The following is a 12,381-nucleotide window of genomic DNA, read 5'->3' on the forward strand; positions in this document are numbered from 1 at the left end:
GCCCCCCCCCCCCCCGGCAGGGAGGGACAAGGCCTTCCCACAACCCAGACAGTGGGATCTGGGGTACAAGTGGACAGTGATCCTGAGCTAGGACAGCAGGCCTTCGTGTGCTCAGCTGTTGGGAAGCCTCTGTCCCCGGAGGGCACCAGGGTGAACCCCTATGAGGGTGTGGAAGCTGTCGGGGTGGGCACTGAGGCTCCCTGTTCACCTACATAGGACAACGACCACTGTGGCTGCTGGGCTTGAGCAGGCAGGGGACCCTGGCCAGCGCCCGCACTTGGGTCCTTGGGCCCCTGTCCCTGTCAGCTTCTCTCCCTGTCCTTGCGGAACCCAGGTGCCCTGCAGAGGGGAAAGGGGTCCTGCCCCAGGCTGACACTATAAGCAGACAGCCCTGAGGGACAGCTGGGTGTGGAGGGCCACACATTCTTCATGACCCGCGATCTGTAGGTGCTGCTCTTGGACACCAGCTGCTGGTCACCCTGGGAGGAGCCTGCTGTAATGAAGGCACTGCTTACCAGGGAACCAAGGCTCCCACAGGGCAGGCCAGTGTACGCCACTGTGGTGTCCCGTGTCCGTGGCTGCGTGGGGCCACCCATCCGTGTGGTTTGACTTGTGCTATTTATGTTAGACTTGCTCACTAATGCCATTCTGTGTGAGGGAGGGCAGTGGACCCTTAAGCCCATCGCCTGGTCACAAGGGGCTGGGCAGTCACTGGGGCAGGAGAGATGCAGGGTTGGATGGGACATCCATGGCTCTTTACAATGCCCCACCAGTGACAATGGAAGTGTGTGCCCAGAGCACGTTGGGCTTGGCCCCCAGGGGCCCTTGGGTGCTTCTCCTTTCCCTCCCCAAGATACTCAGTGTGTGCTAGGAGTCAGAGAGGGGATGGGAACATCAGCCCTGCCCATGTGGACAGTGACCACAGTTCACAGGGATGTCGGTGGCCATCTGTGACCCAGCTCAGGGTCTCAGGAGGCCAGAACCGAGGGGGACCCTTCCTTGGCCTCAGCAGCATGGTCAGGGATTGGTTAGAGTTCTCAGATCCCTGCGGTTGTCCTGGGTCCTGCAATGTGGTACCCACCTCACAGTGCCAGCCACACCAGGCATCCCACACTTTGGTCTCTGGCTTCCCAGAACACACAAGTGAGTCTAACTCAGATTATCCTGGCCTGTCCTAGAACAGCTCTGACTGTGGGTCCTGCCTGAGTCTGGGCTTGGTGCAGCCTAGATGTCGTAGGGGTGTGGTAGGGGCTGTCCCAGGCCAGGCCAGTGTCTGCCTTCTCCTCCAGGTGTGAATGTCCCAGCTGCCCAGTGTGAGTGGTGGAAATAGGCCATGGGTGCCATATCTGTGTCCTTAGACTTCCAGGCAGCCACCAAGCCCCAGGCCCCACGGTGTGAGTGAGCTGTAGGGCTGTCTCCCCTGGGACAGAGGTGGTGCCATAGCCATTTGTGGACATGTGAGGGACACAGCTCTGGAGTCTCTGGCACATCTAGTCAGTTTTCCTCTTGCTCCTGCTGAGTGATGGCTTGAAGGGACACGGAGTTCTGGACAAACTGAGTACTCAGTGCTCACCCTGCCTCAGTTTCTCCTCTGGGTGGTGCTCCCTCATGGGCACTGTTCCTGTGTTTCCCTGGTTCCTGTGCTGGCTCTTGCACATGGCCTTTCAGGATGTGAACTGGTGACAGCACAGTCCCCTGCCTGCCTAGTCCTTCCCTGGCCACAGTGTCATGATCACCTTGTGGGTATTTGTCAGCCCACAGACTTCCTGGGCTCTGTGTGTACAGCAAAAGGACAGACCCCAGGAAACAGGCACTTCTGCTCAGGACCCGGCGCCCCCATCTCAGCTGGGGATCCAAGATAGGACCCCCACCCTTGCTGATATCAGCCTGGAAGGTGGGGACTGGCAGACAATGAGGACATCTACGTCCTCTTGGATTAGAAATTTGAATCCTGGGGGCTTTGAGAAGGAGAGGGACAGTGATCATCTGGTTTGGATTTTAATCTGAGTCTTGATGACTCAGTTGGTCCTCAAGGTCCAGCTGAAATCTGGAGCTCAGGGAGCAGCTGCTGTGGAACATTGGTGTGGGAAGAAGCTCCAGGAACCCCAGGGGCCCTTGGTCCCCAGAAGAACGGGGGCACCTCCTCCAGCCTGGCTGAGGGTGGGAAGAGGGCACCCTGCAGGAGGGACTGTGCACCCAGGAGCACACTTGCCTCCCCTGTTCACCACTGTGCCAGGCCCTGCCCAGCTGGCAAGGCAGGAAGGAGCGAAGGTGGCCAGACTGCACCCATCTGTAGACAGAACCCCGGGCTGGGCAGGCACCCTCTTTATTAGCTCGTCCCACCCTCACCGGAGAGGGCCCTGGCGCCCAGTGCTGAGTCTGCCCACCTTGGAACTGGACATGGCCTCCTCTATTTTGAAGGCAGCGAGAGGCCAGCTTCTCTTTTTCTCTCTCTGAACATATTCCTTTGTTTCCCACTCATTCTTAATCTCCATGTCAGCATTAAAAATCCCCTCCTGATAGATGGGCAGACCAGGAGTGGCCGGGGAGAGAGGGACAGGACTGAGCCTTAGGGAGTTGATGCAGCCCTGCACACAGGAGGCCCCTGTGCCCAGAGCTCGCGTGTCCTTGGCCTGTGCAGTCCAGCCACCCTCTCCTCAGCCACCACACTCGTGGTCTCAAGCACGTCCAGCTCCCATGTGGCCACCTGGGTGTGCACACTGCAGGCTAACCCTCTGTTTGGCAGCTGATGCCAGCATGTCCCTAGGTCAGTGGGTCCTGGAGTGGAGGTCTCACAGAGGACTTCCTGTCTCCACTAAGGAACAGGCCCCTTGGCCTGGCATGGGGGACAGCTGGCCCCTAGCTGACTCCTCGGGGTCCCGGCTCTCGGGATGTAGTTTGGTGAGCCTAGCCAGGCCCCTCCCCAAGCTGGTGTCTTCTGTCTCAGGGAGGAGCTTGGAGAGGGCCAGGGTGGAGGCCCAGGGAAGTGGTGAGGCATTGAGATGTACTGTAGAGGCCAAGGGGGGCTCTGCTCCTGGTTTTCTGCAGTGGGAGGGCACAGCCAGGCCAGTGGAGGGATGCAGGGGCGTGGCCCAGGGGTTCCCTGCACTGAGAGGTGGGTGAGAGCCATTCCCACCTCCCACAGCCCTGCCCATGCCAGGCCAGCCTGTGGTGTTCCAAAGGAGAGAAGCCAAGGGCTCAGAGCTCAGTGCTGGGGAGGATCCTCTGTCTTGAGGCTCTAGCTGGCTGCAGGCATCAGATGGTGGCCACATCCACAGGCAGCTAGGGCCTGAGGAGCTGTCACCCCACCTGAGCCGTGTGACCTGGCAGCTCTTTGCACGCAGGTGCAGCCCACAGGGCTGTGTATGTGAGGGTTTACCTTAGCCCCACTGGGGACGGAAGATGTTCAGGCAAATCGTGCCTGCCCAAAAGCATAGACTTACAGCGTGGGTAGCTCTGTGCACACTGCACTGCCCTTGGACCTCAGGGGCCAGAGATGACCTGCAGTCACAGGAGATCTCTGCATCACTTTAGAGGTGGCCTGGGGCCCAGAGCCAAGCCCCCAGCCCCAGAGACACTGAGGGGAGCTGCTCTGACCCTGGACCTGCTCCTCCCAGAGCCCAGGACCTCCCCAGCCCCTTGAGTGTCCATCATCTGCCCTGTGCCCTCTGGCCCTCACGGCCGGCCTTGGCAGTGTGCCTGGGCCAAGCCCCGGCCCTCCTCACCCAGGTGCCCTTCCTGGTGGAAGTGGTGGCTCACTCCACAGACGCAGCCACCCTGGGAGTGGGTCTGTGCCAGCTGTGTCTCACTGCCACCCTCCCCCAGGTCACTGGCTGTGGGGCCACAGTTCTCCACCCTGGGCAGCCACCCAGTCCTGTGTGCCACCATCCCTGGCCTGGTGCCCAAGCAATTGCGCTTCTGCCGGAACTATGTGGACATCATGCCTGGTGTGGCCGAGGGCGTGAAGGTGGGCATCCAGGAGTGCCAGCACCAATTCCGGGGCCGCCGCTGGAACTGCACCACCGTCAACGACAGCCTGGCCATCTTCGGGCCCGTGCTCGACAGAGGTATGGGGTCCTGGGGGTTCCAGGGGGCATGCACCAGGGCCCTGCTCATCCGTAGGGCCTCGAGTCCGGGGTGGGGAAGGAGACAGATACAAAGATACGGTAGCAGAGACAGAGAGACACTGACGGAGGCAGAGATGGGGAGACAGGAAGACAGAAACAAGGAGAGACAAGCAGAGACAGGTTCAGAGACAGGGATATATAGAGGCAGAGATGCAGAAACAGGCAGAGTGGAGAAAAGGGGTCAGGGAAGACAGAGAAACAGCAAGGTGGGGGAGAAACGGAGAGACAGGGAGGGAGCACACCGGAAGAGTCCATACCTTTCTTAGAGCTGAGGGGAAGTCACACAACTGCAACTCATCCAGAACTTTCAGGCACTGCCCTGTCTGTCCCCAGTGTTTCCTGCCCTGGCCTTCATCAGCCCATTCTCATCACTTCCTGCAAGTGTAGTTATGCAGCACCGAGTATGGCGGTATGTGTGCTACGCCAGCACTCTGGAGGATGAGGCAGGGGGATCGCAACTTCAAGCCCAGTTGGAACAATTTAATGTCTTAAAGAGACTCTGTCTCAAAATAAAAAATAAAAGGAAGGACTGGGCTACAGCTCAGTGCTAGGACTGTCCTCAGTGGAGGGAAAAAGTCCCTAGCGACTGTGTGTGCCTACTGGCTGGCTTCTTTCCTGGGACGCAGCTCCCTCGGGCTGACCCATGTTGTAGCCCCGGACAGCACTTCGGTCCTCCTCACGGCTGACTTCTACTCTACCTCAGATGGCCCACATTTCTGTCTGTGCACCGTCTGGTAGATGCTGGATTTGTCCTCCCTTCTGACTGCGGGGACAGGTGCTGCTGGGGGAGCTTTCGGGGCCAAGCTTTCCTCTGAATGTCTGCTTTTGAGTCTCTTGGGTACATAATCAGGAGTGGGACCGCTGGATCTTTTGTGAATTCCAGTTTTGGAACAGATTGCTGCCACACGTGATGTGTCATGGGATTTGACTTGCATGGTGGCCAGGGATACTGACTGTGTAGATCTTCCTCAGAGTAACTGCGACTCAGACCTCTGCCTGCTTCCAGTTGAGCTGTCTTTTAGTTGTAGAGCTATAGATCCTTTGTGCCAGGCATTTCCAGCATGGGGTTGGCAAACACTTCCTCCATGGTGGGACTGTGCCTTTCCCCTGGTGACTGTGGCCTTTGCACACAGCGCTTCTAGCCGTGCTGATGTCCAGTTCACTCAGACCTCATAGAAGCAAGAATTGCCCAATCAAGAATCGCAGAGGCTGCGGCTGAGTTTCCTCTGTGAGTTTAATGGTTCATCTGTTATGCTCAGGCGTCTGGCCCTCTGGAGTTGATGTTTGTGTGTGGCATGAGCTGGACCCAGCATGTGAACATCTGGTCACCAGCACACACCCAGGTGATGTCGCATGTTTCAAACTCAGAAATCAGAAGGCAGGAGTTCCCCACCTTGGTTTCTTCTTCCCAAGACTTCTTTGTCTGTTGGGGTCCTCGCAGTTCTCTGTAGTTTAGGACCAGATTTTCTATTCCTGAAGAGAAAGAAGGCCCTGGGACTTCTTCGATAACTGTGTTGATGGCACAGCTTGCTGGGAAGTGTGGCTGCGCCAGGTGTTCTGCTGCAGCCAGTCCTGTCGCTCAGAGCTTCCCGTGGCCTCAGGACACAGCCTTCGACCACCTTCTGGACGGATTCCTAAGTAGTTCTTTACTTGTGATTTTGTTGAGAGTGAATTGTTCTCTTAATTTTGTTCCTGGATTTCTCCTTGCTAAGATATAGAAGGACAACTTTTGTGTAGAGGAATATTGTCTGTGTTTCAATCCTGTGTCCTGTGCATTTGCTTGATTTGTTTGCTGGCTCTGAGTTTTCCCGTCTTCTGTTTTTGTTTTGGTGGATTCCGTAGAATTTCCTGTCTCTAGGATAGTGTCATCTATGAAGAGAAATAGTTCTGCCTGCTCCTTTTGTCTCTTTCTCTGCCCTGGTCCTCTGGCTGGGACGTGAGTTGTGTTACCTGGAAGGGCCAGCCAGGCCTCTTTACCTCTTCCCCTCTTAGGGTGGCAAGATTCAGCCTTTGGCTGCTGAGCATGCAGCTGGCTGTGACAGTCACCCCACCTTGTGTCATGTGGCCCCAGGTGACAGTGGCTTTGGGTGGTTTTCAGTGTTGAGAAAAACCCTTTGGTGAGCCACAGTTCTGCCTGCCAGAATCTGGAGTGACAAGATGTTTCAGTGAAGTCTGTCACACCGAGCACAGCTCTGCCAGTGAAGGGGCCGCTCTGCTGCCCAGAGCCTCAACGCTCTGGAGACTTCTGTGCCCAGAGGGGCTCCTGGGTCCTGTGGCCCTTGGGGCTTCCTTCCAGGCTCTAGAGTGGGGACACAGACCCCACTGCTCAGCGGAGTATCCAGGTCACTCAGGTCCCATGTGAAGGGCAGGGGTACCAGGGTGTGACCCTGTGTTCTGCGACACCAAGCAGCAAGTAGCATGAATGCCCAGGCCAGGATGGGCAGTGCTGGGGATACCACTCAGCAGGGGGGCCGGTCATGCCTGGGCACCACCATCCTGGGGTGCACCTTGCGGTCCACTTCTCCCTGGCTTCCTCCTCTCATCTGTGGCTCAGGGCACATGCTTGGGGTTTCCAGTCAGCCCTCTCTGCCCTCCCACATGCCTCAGCCTTGGTCTGGATTGGGCCCCCAGCCCTCCTGTGCCTTGAAGCCCCTGCCTCTGAGTCACAGCTCCTGAGAGGCCCTAGCCCAGAGACTATGAGCGTCACACCTCCCTCCATCCCAGCTACCCATGGCCTCCTTCTCTCCCCCGCTCCTTCAGCTAGGACCGCAGTTTGTGTCCCCCAGTTCCTACACCAAGCCCCCCTCCCCCGATGGCTGCAGGAGGGGGGCTATCAGGAGGGTGTAGCCTCATGGGTGGGACAGAGGGCCCTGTTAAAGGGACCCAGGGACCCCATATCCCACACAGGAGGATGACAGATCCCATATGAGAGCCACAGAGCTCTCCTGGTATGGACTGCTCCCTCAGAAAGGCCCAGATACTCAGAGAGGAGCCCCTGTGGGCAGATTGAAAACCCAAAGTGGGCTGGGAGCACCAGGCCTTCAGCCCAGTGGTCCCTCAGTCTGCTGAATGCTGAGCCCAGGTCTGGGGTACACCTCAGGACATCCCTCCATTTTCAGGGCTGAGTAATATTCCAGTGTGAAACTAGACCATGTGCTGCTTGTTCAGCACCCATCGGAAAGTTGTTAGCTTCTTGCCTATCATGACTTAAGCTGCCCTTGAGTGGACACCCTTTTTCTTCATCCTCGGAGTCCTGTTTAACATTTTGAGGTTGTTCTGAGCTTTCCCAAAGCTGCATGGTATGAGGCTCCATCTTATCCACAGCCTGTGGCGGCACTCTGTCTGTCCTGGCACTAGAGAAGAGCTGTTCCACTGAGTGGCAAGAGTCCTTTATATTGCCCTGCATACACATCCCTTATTAATACAGGACTTGCAAATATGTTCTTCCTTCTGTGCATTTGATTGATCAATTGATTTTAATTGTTTGTTATTTTGAGACAGAGTCTTGCTATGTAGCCCAGGCTGGCCTTGAACTTGCAGCCATCCTCCTGCCTCAGCCTCCTGAATGCTGGGATTACAGGTGTGCACCACCACACCTGGCTTTTCTGTGGGTTTTTTCATTCTCATGAGGATGTTCCTTGAAGCACAAAAGTTTTTAACTTTGATGAAATCCAATTCATCTACTTTTTCTTTGGCAGCTTGGCTTTTGGCAGCATAGCTAAGAAACCACTGCCTAACCCAAGGTCATGAAGATTTGCTCTCATTCCGTTTTCTCATAAGTGTTTTATAGGTTTAACCCCTCTATTTAGTTTAGGTCTTTGACCTATTTTGAGTTATTTTGCTTGTGGTGTGAGGTAAGGGTCCAACTCCAGATATTCTAGCAAAAAATATTCTTTCCCCCATTGAACTGTCTTGGTGCCCTCATCAAAGTTCAGTGGAGTGGGCATGGTACCACATGCCTCTTATCTCAGCACTCAGGAGGCTGAAGCAGGAGGATTGCCATGAGTTTGAGGCCAGCCTGGGCTACAACAGCAAGTTCAAAGCCAGCCTGAACTACACAGGGAGATTTCTGTCTCAAAAAACAAAAACAAAGCTGGGCGTGGTGGCACACGCCTGTAGTCCCAGCACTCAGGAGGCTGAGGCAGGAGGATCACTGTGCGTTCCAGACCAGCCTGGGCTACACAGTGAGTTTCAGATCAGTCTCAACTACATGGTGAGACCCTGTCTCAAAAACAAAAAAACAAACAAACAAAAAACAAAACAAACAAATTAAAAAAAACCAAACCAAAATCAGTTGGCGCTCAGTGTACTCCCATTGTCTGTGCTATTCCCATCTTGCTGGCAGGGCCATGTGCGCTCTCTCTCCCTCTCTCTCTCTCTCTCTCTCTCTCTCTCTCTCTCTCTGTCTGTCTCTCCCTCCTTTTTCAGGATTGGGAATTGAGCCCAGGGCCTTGCACATGCTGCACAAGTGTTCTACCACTGAGGTACATCCCCAGCCCTCTACCATGTCTTTACAATTGTGAGACAGGGTCTCGCGAACGTGTCCAGGCTGACCTCAAACTTGTGATCCTCATGCCTCAGGCTCCTGAGCAACTGGGATTATGGATGTACAGTGCCATGCCTGGATGTAGAATGTTTTGAAATCAGAAAGTTGAGACCTCCAACTTTATTCTTATTTTCAGTTTGTGTTGGTTATTTGAGGCCTGTCATGGTTCCATGGGAATGTTAGGATCAGCTTATCAATTTCTGCAAAAAAGCTTGGAATTTGTGGAGTTGTGCTGGGGTAGCAGACCTTGTGGGGAATATTGTCACGTTCACAAGGTCCAGCCTTCTGACCGAGGAACATCAGTGCCTCGATATTTCAGTAAGTCTGAGTTCTTTCAATGATTCATCATTTTCAGTATATAAATAACATACTTTGATAAATTTGTGTCATTTGGGTGGTATTGTGTAAGGCGTTGTTCTCCCGGCGCCCTGACCTGACCACGTAGCAGCAGGGTGTTTCATTGCCTGGCTGAGTTGTCCATAGGTTGCAACAGATCCTTTTCCAGATTTCTGGGAATTTTCTCTCTGGAAGACACTCTTGCTTCTTTTTCCCTGTTGGGAAGAACTGAAGTCCTCACTTGCTTCCTAGTCAGCGACACCCTCAGGCCACATGGCTTGGCGGCATGGGGCCTCGCTCCCCTCCTCACCTTGCAGAAGTGGCTTCAGACTAACACCTGTGGTCTGGTGTTGCTGTTCGCCTGTCTGCATTCAGACTGTGCAGGTCCAGGTGTATGCAAAACCTTGTTCTCATGGGTAGAGAAGGTAGGAGAGTTTTGTGATAATACTCTCAATTCTTTGACTTTTTTTTTTTTTACTTCTGTGTGCCAAAAATCATATGGCATTCTGTTCTGGAAAAGCTTCCAGAGCCTGTCAGCACACTCAGCTAGGTCTCCCTTAATTATTTTTAGAGTGGGTCTCACATGTTTCCCAGACTGGCCTCCACCTCTGGGGTCGAGCAACCCTCAGGCCTCAGTTTCCTCTGAGTAGCTGGGACCACACATGTGCCCACTGGCTTTAAATATAGTGGGAAACAGGGAGTAAGAAGCAACCGATTTTCAGGAGTCCATCATTGTTAGCAGTACCTTCTCTTGATTTCTGGGTACCACCCCCCACCCCCTGCTAAGGCATTCAAAAGAAGTCCAGAAACCTCCCATGGTCTGTGCACAATGTCACAGGAGCAGGGGCGGCACAGAGGGTGCCAGGCAGGGCAGGCCCGTGTGCAAAGTGCAGAGTGAGGATGGAGGAAAGGCGTGCGTCTGGGCTTCCTGAAGGGCTTCTCCCTCCTTCCACACAAGTGGGTTAGCTAGTGGCACTGTGCAGGTGTGAGCAAGAGCAGCCAACTCCTGACACACCCACCCCGCTGAAGGGCTGCGTGGGGAAGCCGAGGCCTGTGGCAGCCTGGCCCCGGCCCCCAGGCAGAGCGTGGGCCATGGTGGGTGGGGGGATGGTGAGTAGAGTCCGTGCTACTGGGTGCCCTGGGGAGGCGCAGGCTGCGATTCTAGGGCTGCCCCTATCTGGCACTTGTGTCAGGAGCAGGCGAGGGCTCCCCAGAGATGCAGCAGGCTCTCCAGGGCCATGCACTTCTGCCCTGTGCCCAAGCTGAATCCTTCTGGCCCAGTGCTGAGCACCGTGGACCCCGCCTACTCTCCTGTCCGAGCGGCCAGCAGAGCGGACACCCTGTGGCCGCCGTGGTCCCCGCAGACTCGGCCCAGCCCTCTGTTTCTCTCCCTTCCCCTCCATTCCACCCTCCTCTCTCCACTCTCCTCTTCCTTGGTCTCTTGGGACACATCCCACCCTCCTCCTGCTGCACCAGAGGAATGGGGTCTTGGAGCCCCAGTCCTCACCCTGGTCCTGAACAGGGACCTGGCCCCTCCCTTGCCTGCCCAGACTCAGCGGGCCAGGTGCCCCAGAGGCTGCTCCGGCCTTTGTGGAGGCCCCGCCTGCCTGCTGGCCTCACAGTAATCAATCTGATTGGATTAGGGTCAGGGCGACCCTAATCATGTCAAAGGTCACCCTGGCTTTGTGGCCCAGGCCTCAGGGGTGCCTGGCCACCCCTGCTGAGGCAGCCTTCTGGAACAGAGTTTAACATCCCCAGCCACTGGGAGGAGGGGGCCATCTCCACCTGTACGTGTGTGCCACACACATGTATATGTGTAGCAAGTGCACACGTTTGTGTGCATCTGTGTTCCTGTGTGTGCATGTGTATTTGTGTGGGGCTGCAGCAAGTGCCTGTGCACATGCATGTGCACACGTGTGGGCAGGCATTGTGTGTGGATGTATACGTGTGTGTGTCTGTGTGTGTGTGTGTGCATGAAGGAAGTGCCACACCCTCTGCTTCCTGTCCCCCACCTGCATCCCAGGTCTGAGTGCGCCAGCAGGCCACTCACCTGCCTGTGCAGAAGCATCTGAAGAATTCAGAGTGCCTGGAGTGCAGGTGCAGCTCGTCTGTCCCCAGCACCCAAGGGTGGCAGGCAACACCCTCTTGACCTCAGCCAAGGAGAAGGGTGGGAAGATGCAAGCTCCTGGTGAGGGCATCTGGAGGCCCCAGGCGGAGTCAGCCTGAGAAGGGCTGGTGGGAGGGGCCCAGGACTGTGGCCCAGGCTCACTGTAGCCCTGAGTCCTGTGGTATAGGCTCTGTGGGAGCCAGTCCTACCCTTGGCCCCCACTGTGTCCCCATTGGGCACCCTTGCTGTGGAAGGAAGGTGCCAGCCTGGTGGCCTTAGCACCCTAGTAAGGGTGAGCCACTCCCCTGGTCCCCAACAACTCCCAAGGCGCCCTGTCTTCTGGGGCCACCCTCACTCTGGGATCCCCACTTGACCCTCACCTGCCTGGGTAGCACCTCCTGCCATATCTCCTGCCCTGGGTTGAATGGAGGCTGCCCTCACCCTTCCCACCCCATGGCCCCCGAGTTGACCCTGCTCCACACACGCCTTGGTCAGACTCCTGGGCCACCCAATTCCTCAGGCCCTAGGGGCAGCAAGGTGGGGACTTGTGGGTCCCAGGTCCCTAGGGTGGGCTGGGTGTGTGGACACCTGCTCTCGGCGGCCCTGGGCTACCCTCTTGTCCCCAAAACCTGTTCCCAGTTCTGCTGGGGGCTCAAGCAGGAAGGTTCAGCTCAGCCTCTCTCCTCACGCAGCTCCCACCTCCGAGCTCCTTGGGGGGTGGTCCTCCTCCCGCCCTGTGTGTCCCCCTGCCAGGGCTCAGGCGGACAGCAAGGGCAGCTCTGGAGGGAAACAGCATCCCCAAATCCAGGTTGCAACCCCTGACACCCCATCCGAAAGTGTTGCCATTCGCACTGCACTGGGGGTGGGGGCTCCCGGGCTCCAGGGGCCTCTCCAGTATATCATTAACTCTCCGCTGTGGGAGGGGGACCCCGGCCGACGCCCCACCGTGCCCAGCTCAGAGCACAATGTCCCTACGACTACGACAAGATTAAGCACAAGGGGAAAGGGAAAATGCTGCTGGCGATTCACACGCCCTTCGGGGTGTTGAATGGAGGTGGCTGAATAGGGATTTCCCCTCGCGCCGACAGCCCGGCAGGCAGCACATACCTCCGGGTTGCTATGACTGGCCAGCCATCGCCTAATCACTGGCTGGGGGGAAATTCATATAAAATATCGCAGGCCATTGTGGGCCTAACGCGGCGTGACAGCGCGGCACAAAGCCGGATTCATCAGCCCAGCGGGCCGGCGAGGCGCCTGGCCGTGTG

At 56.4% G+C, this 12,381-nt stretch overlaps 1 protein-coding gene across 1 annotated transcript in view; it reads left to right on the forward strand.

The window, feature by feature from the left end:
• Positions 1 to 12,381, forward strand: part of Wnt3a (Wnt family member 3A) — a 29,228-nt gene that overhangs the window by 3,411 nt on the left and 13,436 nt on the right. The window contains exon 3 of the mRNA XM_010612052.2: positions 3,826 to 4,067. Coding sequence (XP_010610354.1) covers positions 3,826 to 4,067 — 242 coding nt within the window. The remainder of the gene's footprint in view (positions 1 to 3,825; positions 4,068 to 12,381) is intronic.

This window comes from Fukomys damarensis, unplaced genomic scaffold (genome assembly GCF_012274545.1).
Source record: "Fukomys damarensis isolate Sample0158 unplaced genomic scaffold, DMR_v1.0_HiC HiC_scaffold_3, whole genome shotgun sequence".
Lineage (NCBI taxonomy): Eukaryota > Metazoa > Chordata > Mammalia > Rodentia > Bathyergidae > Fukomys > Fukomys damarensis.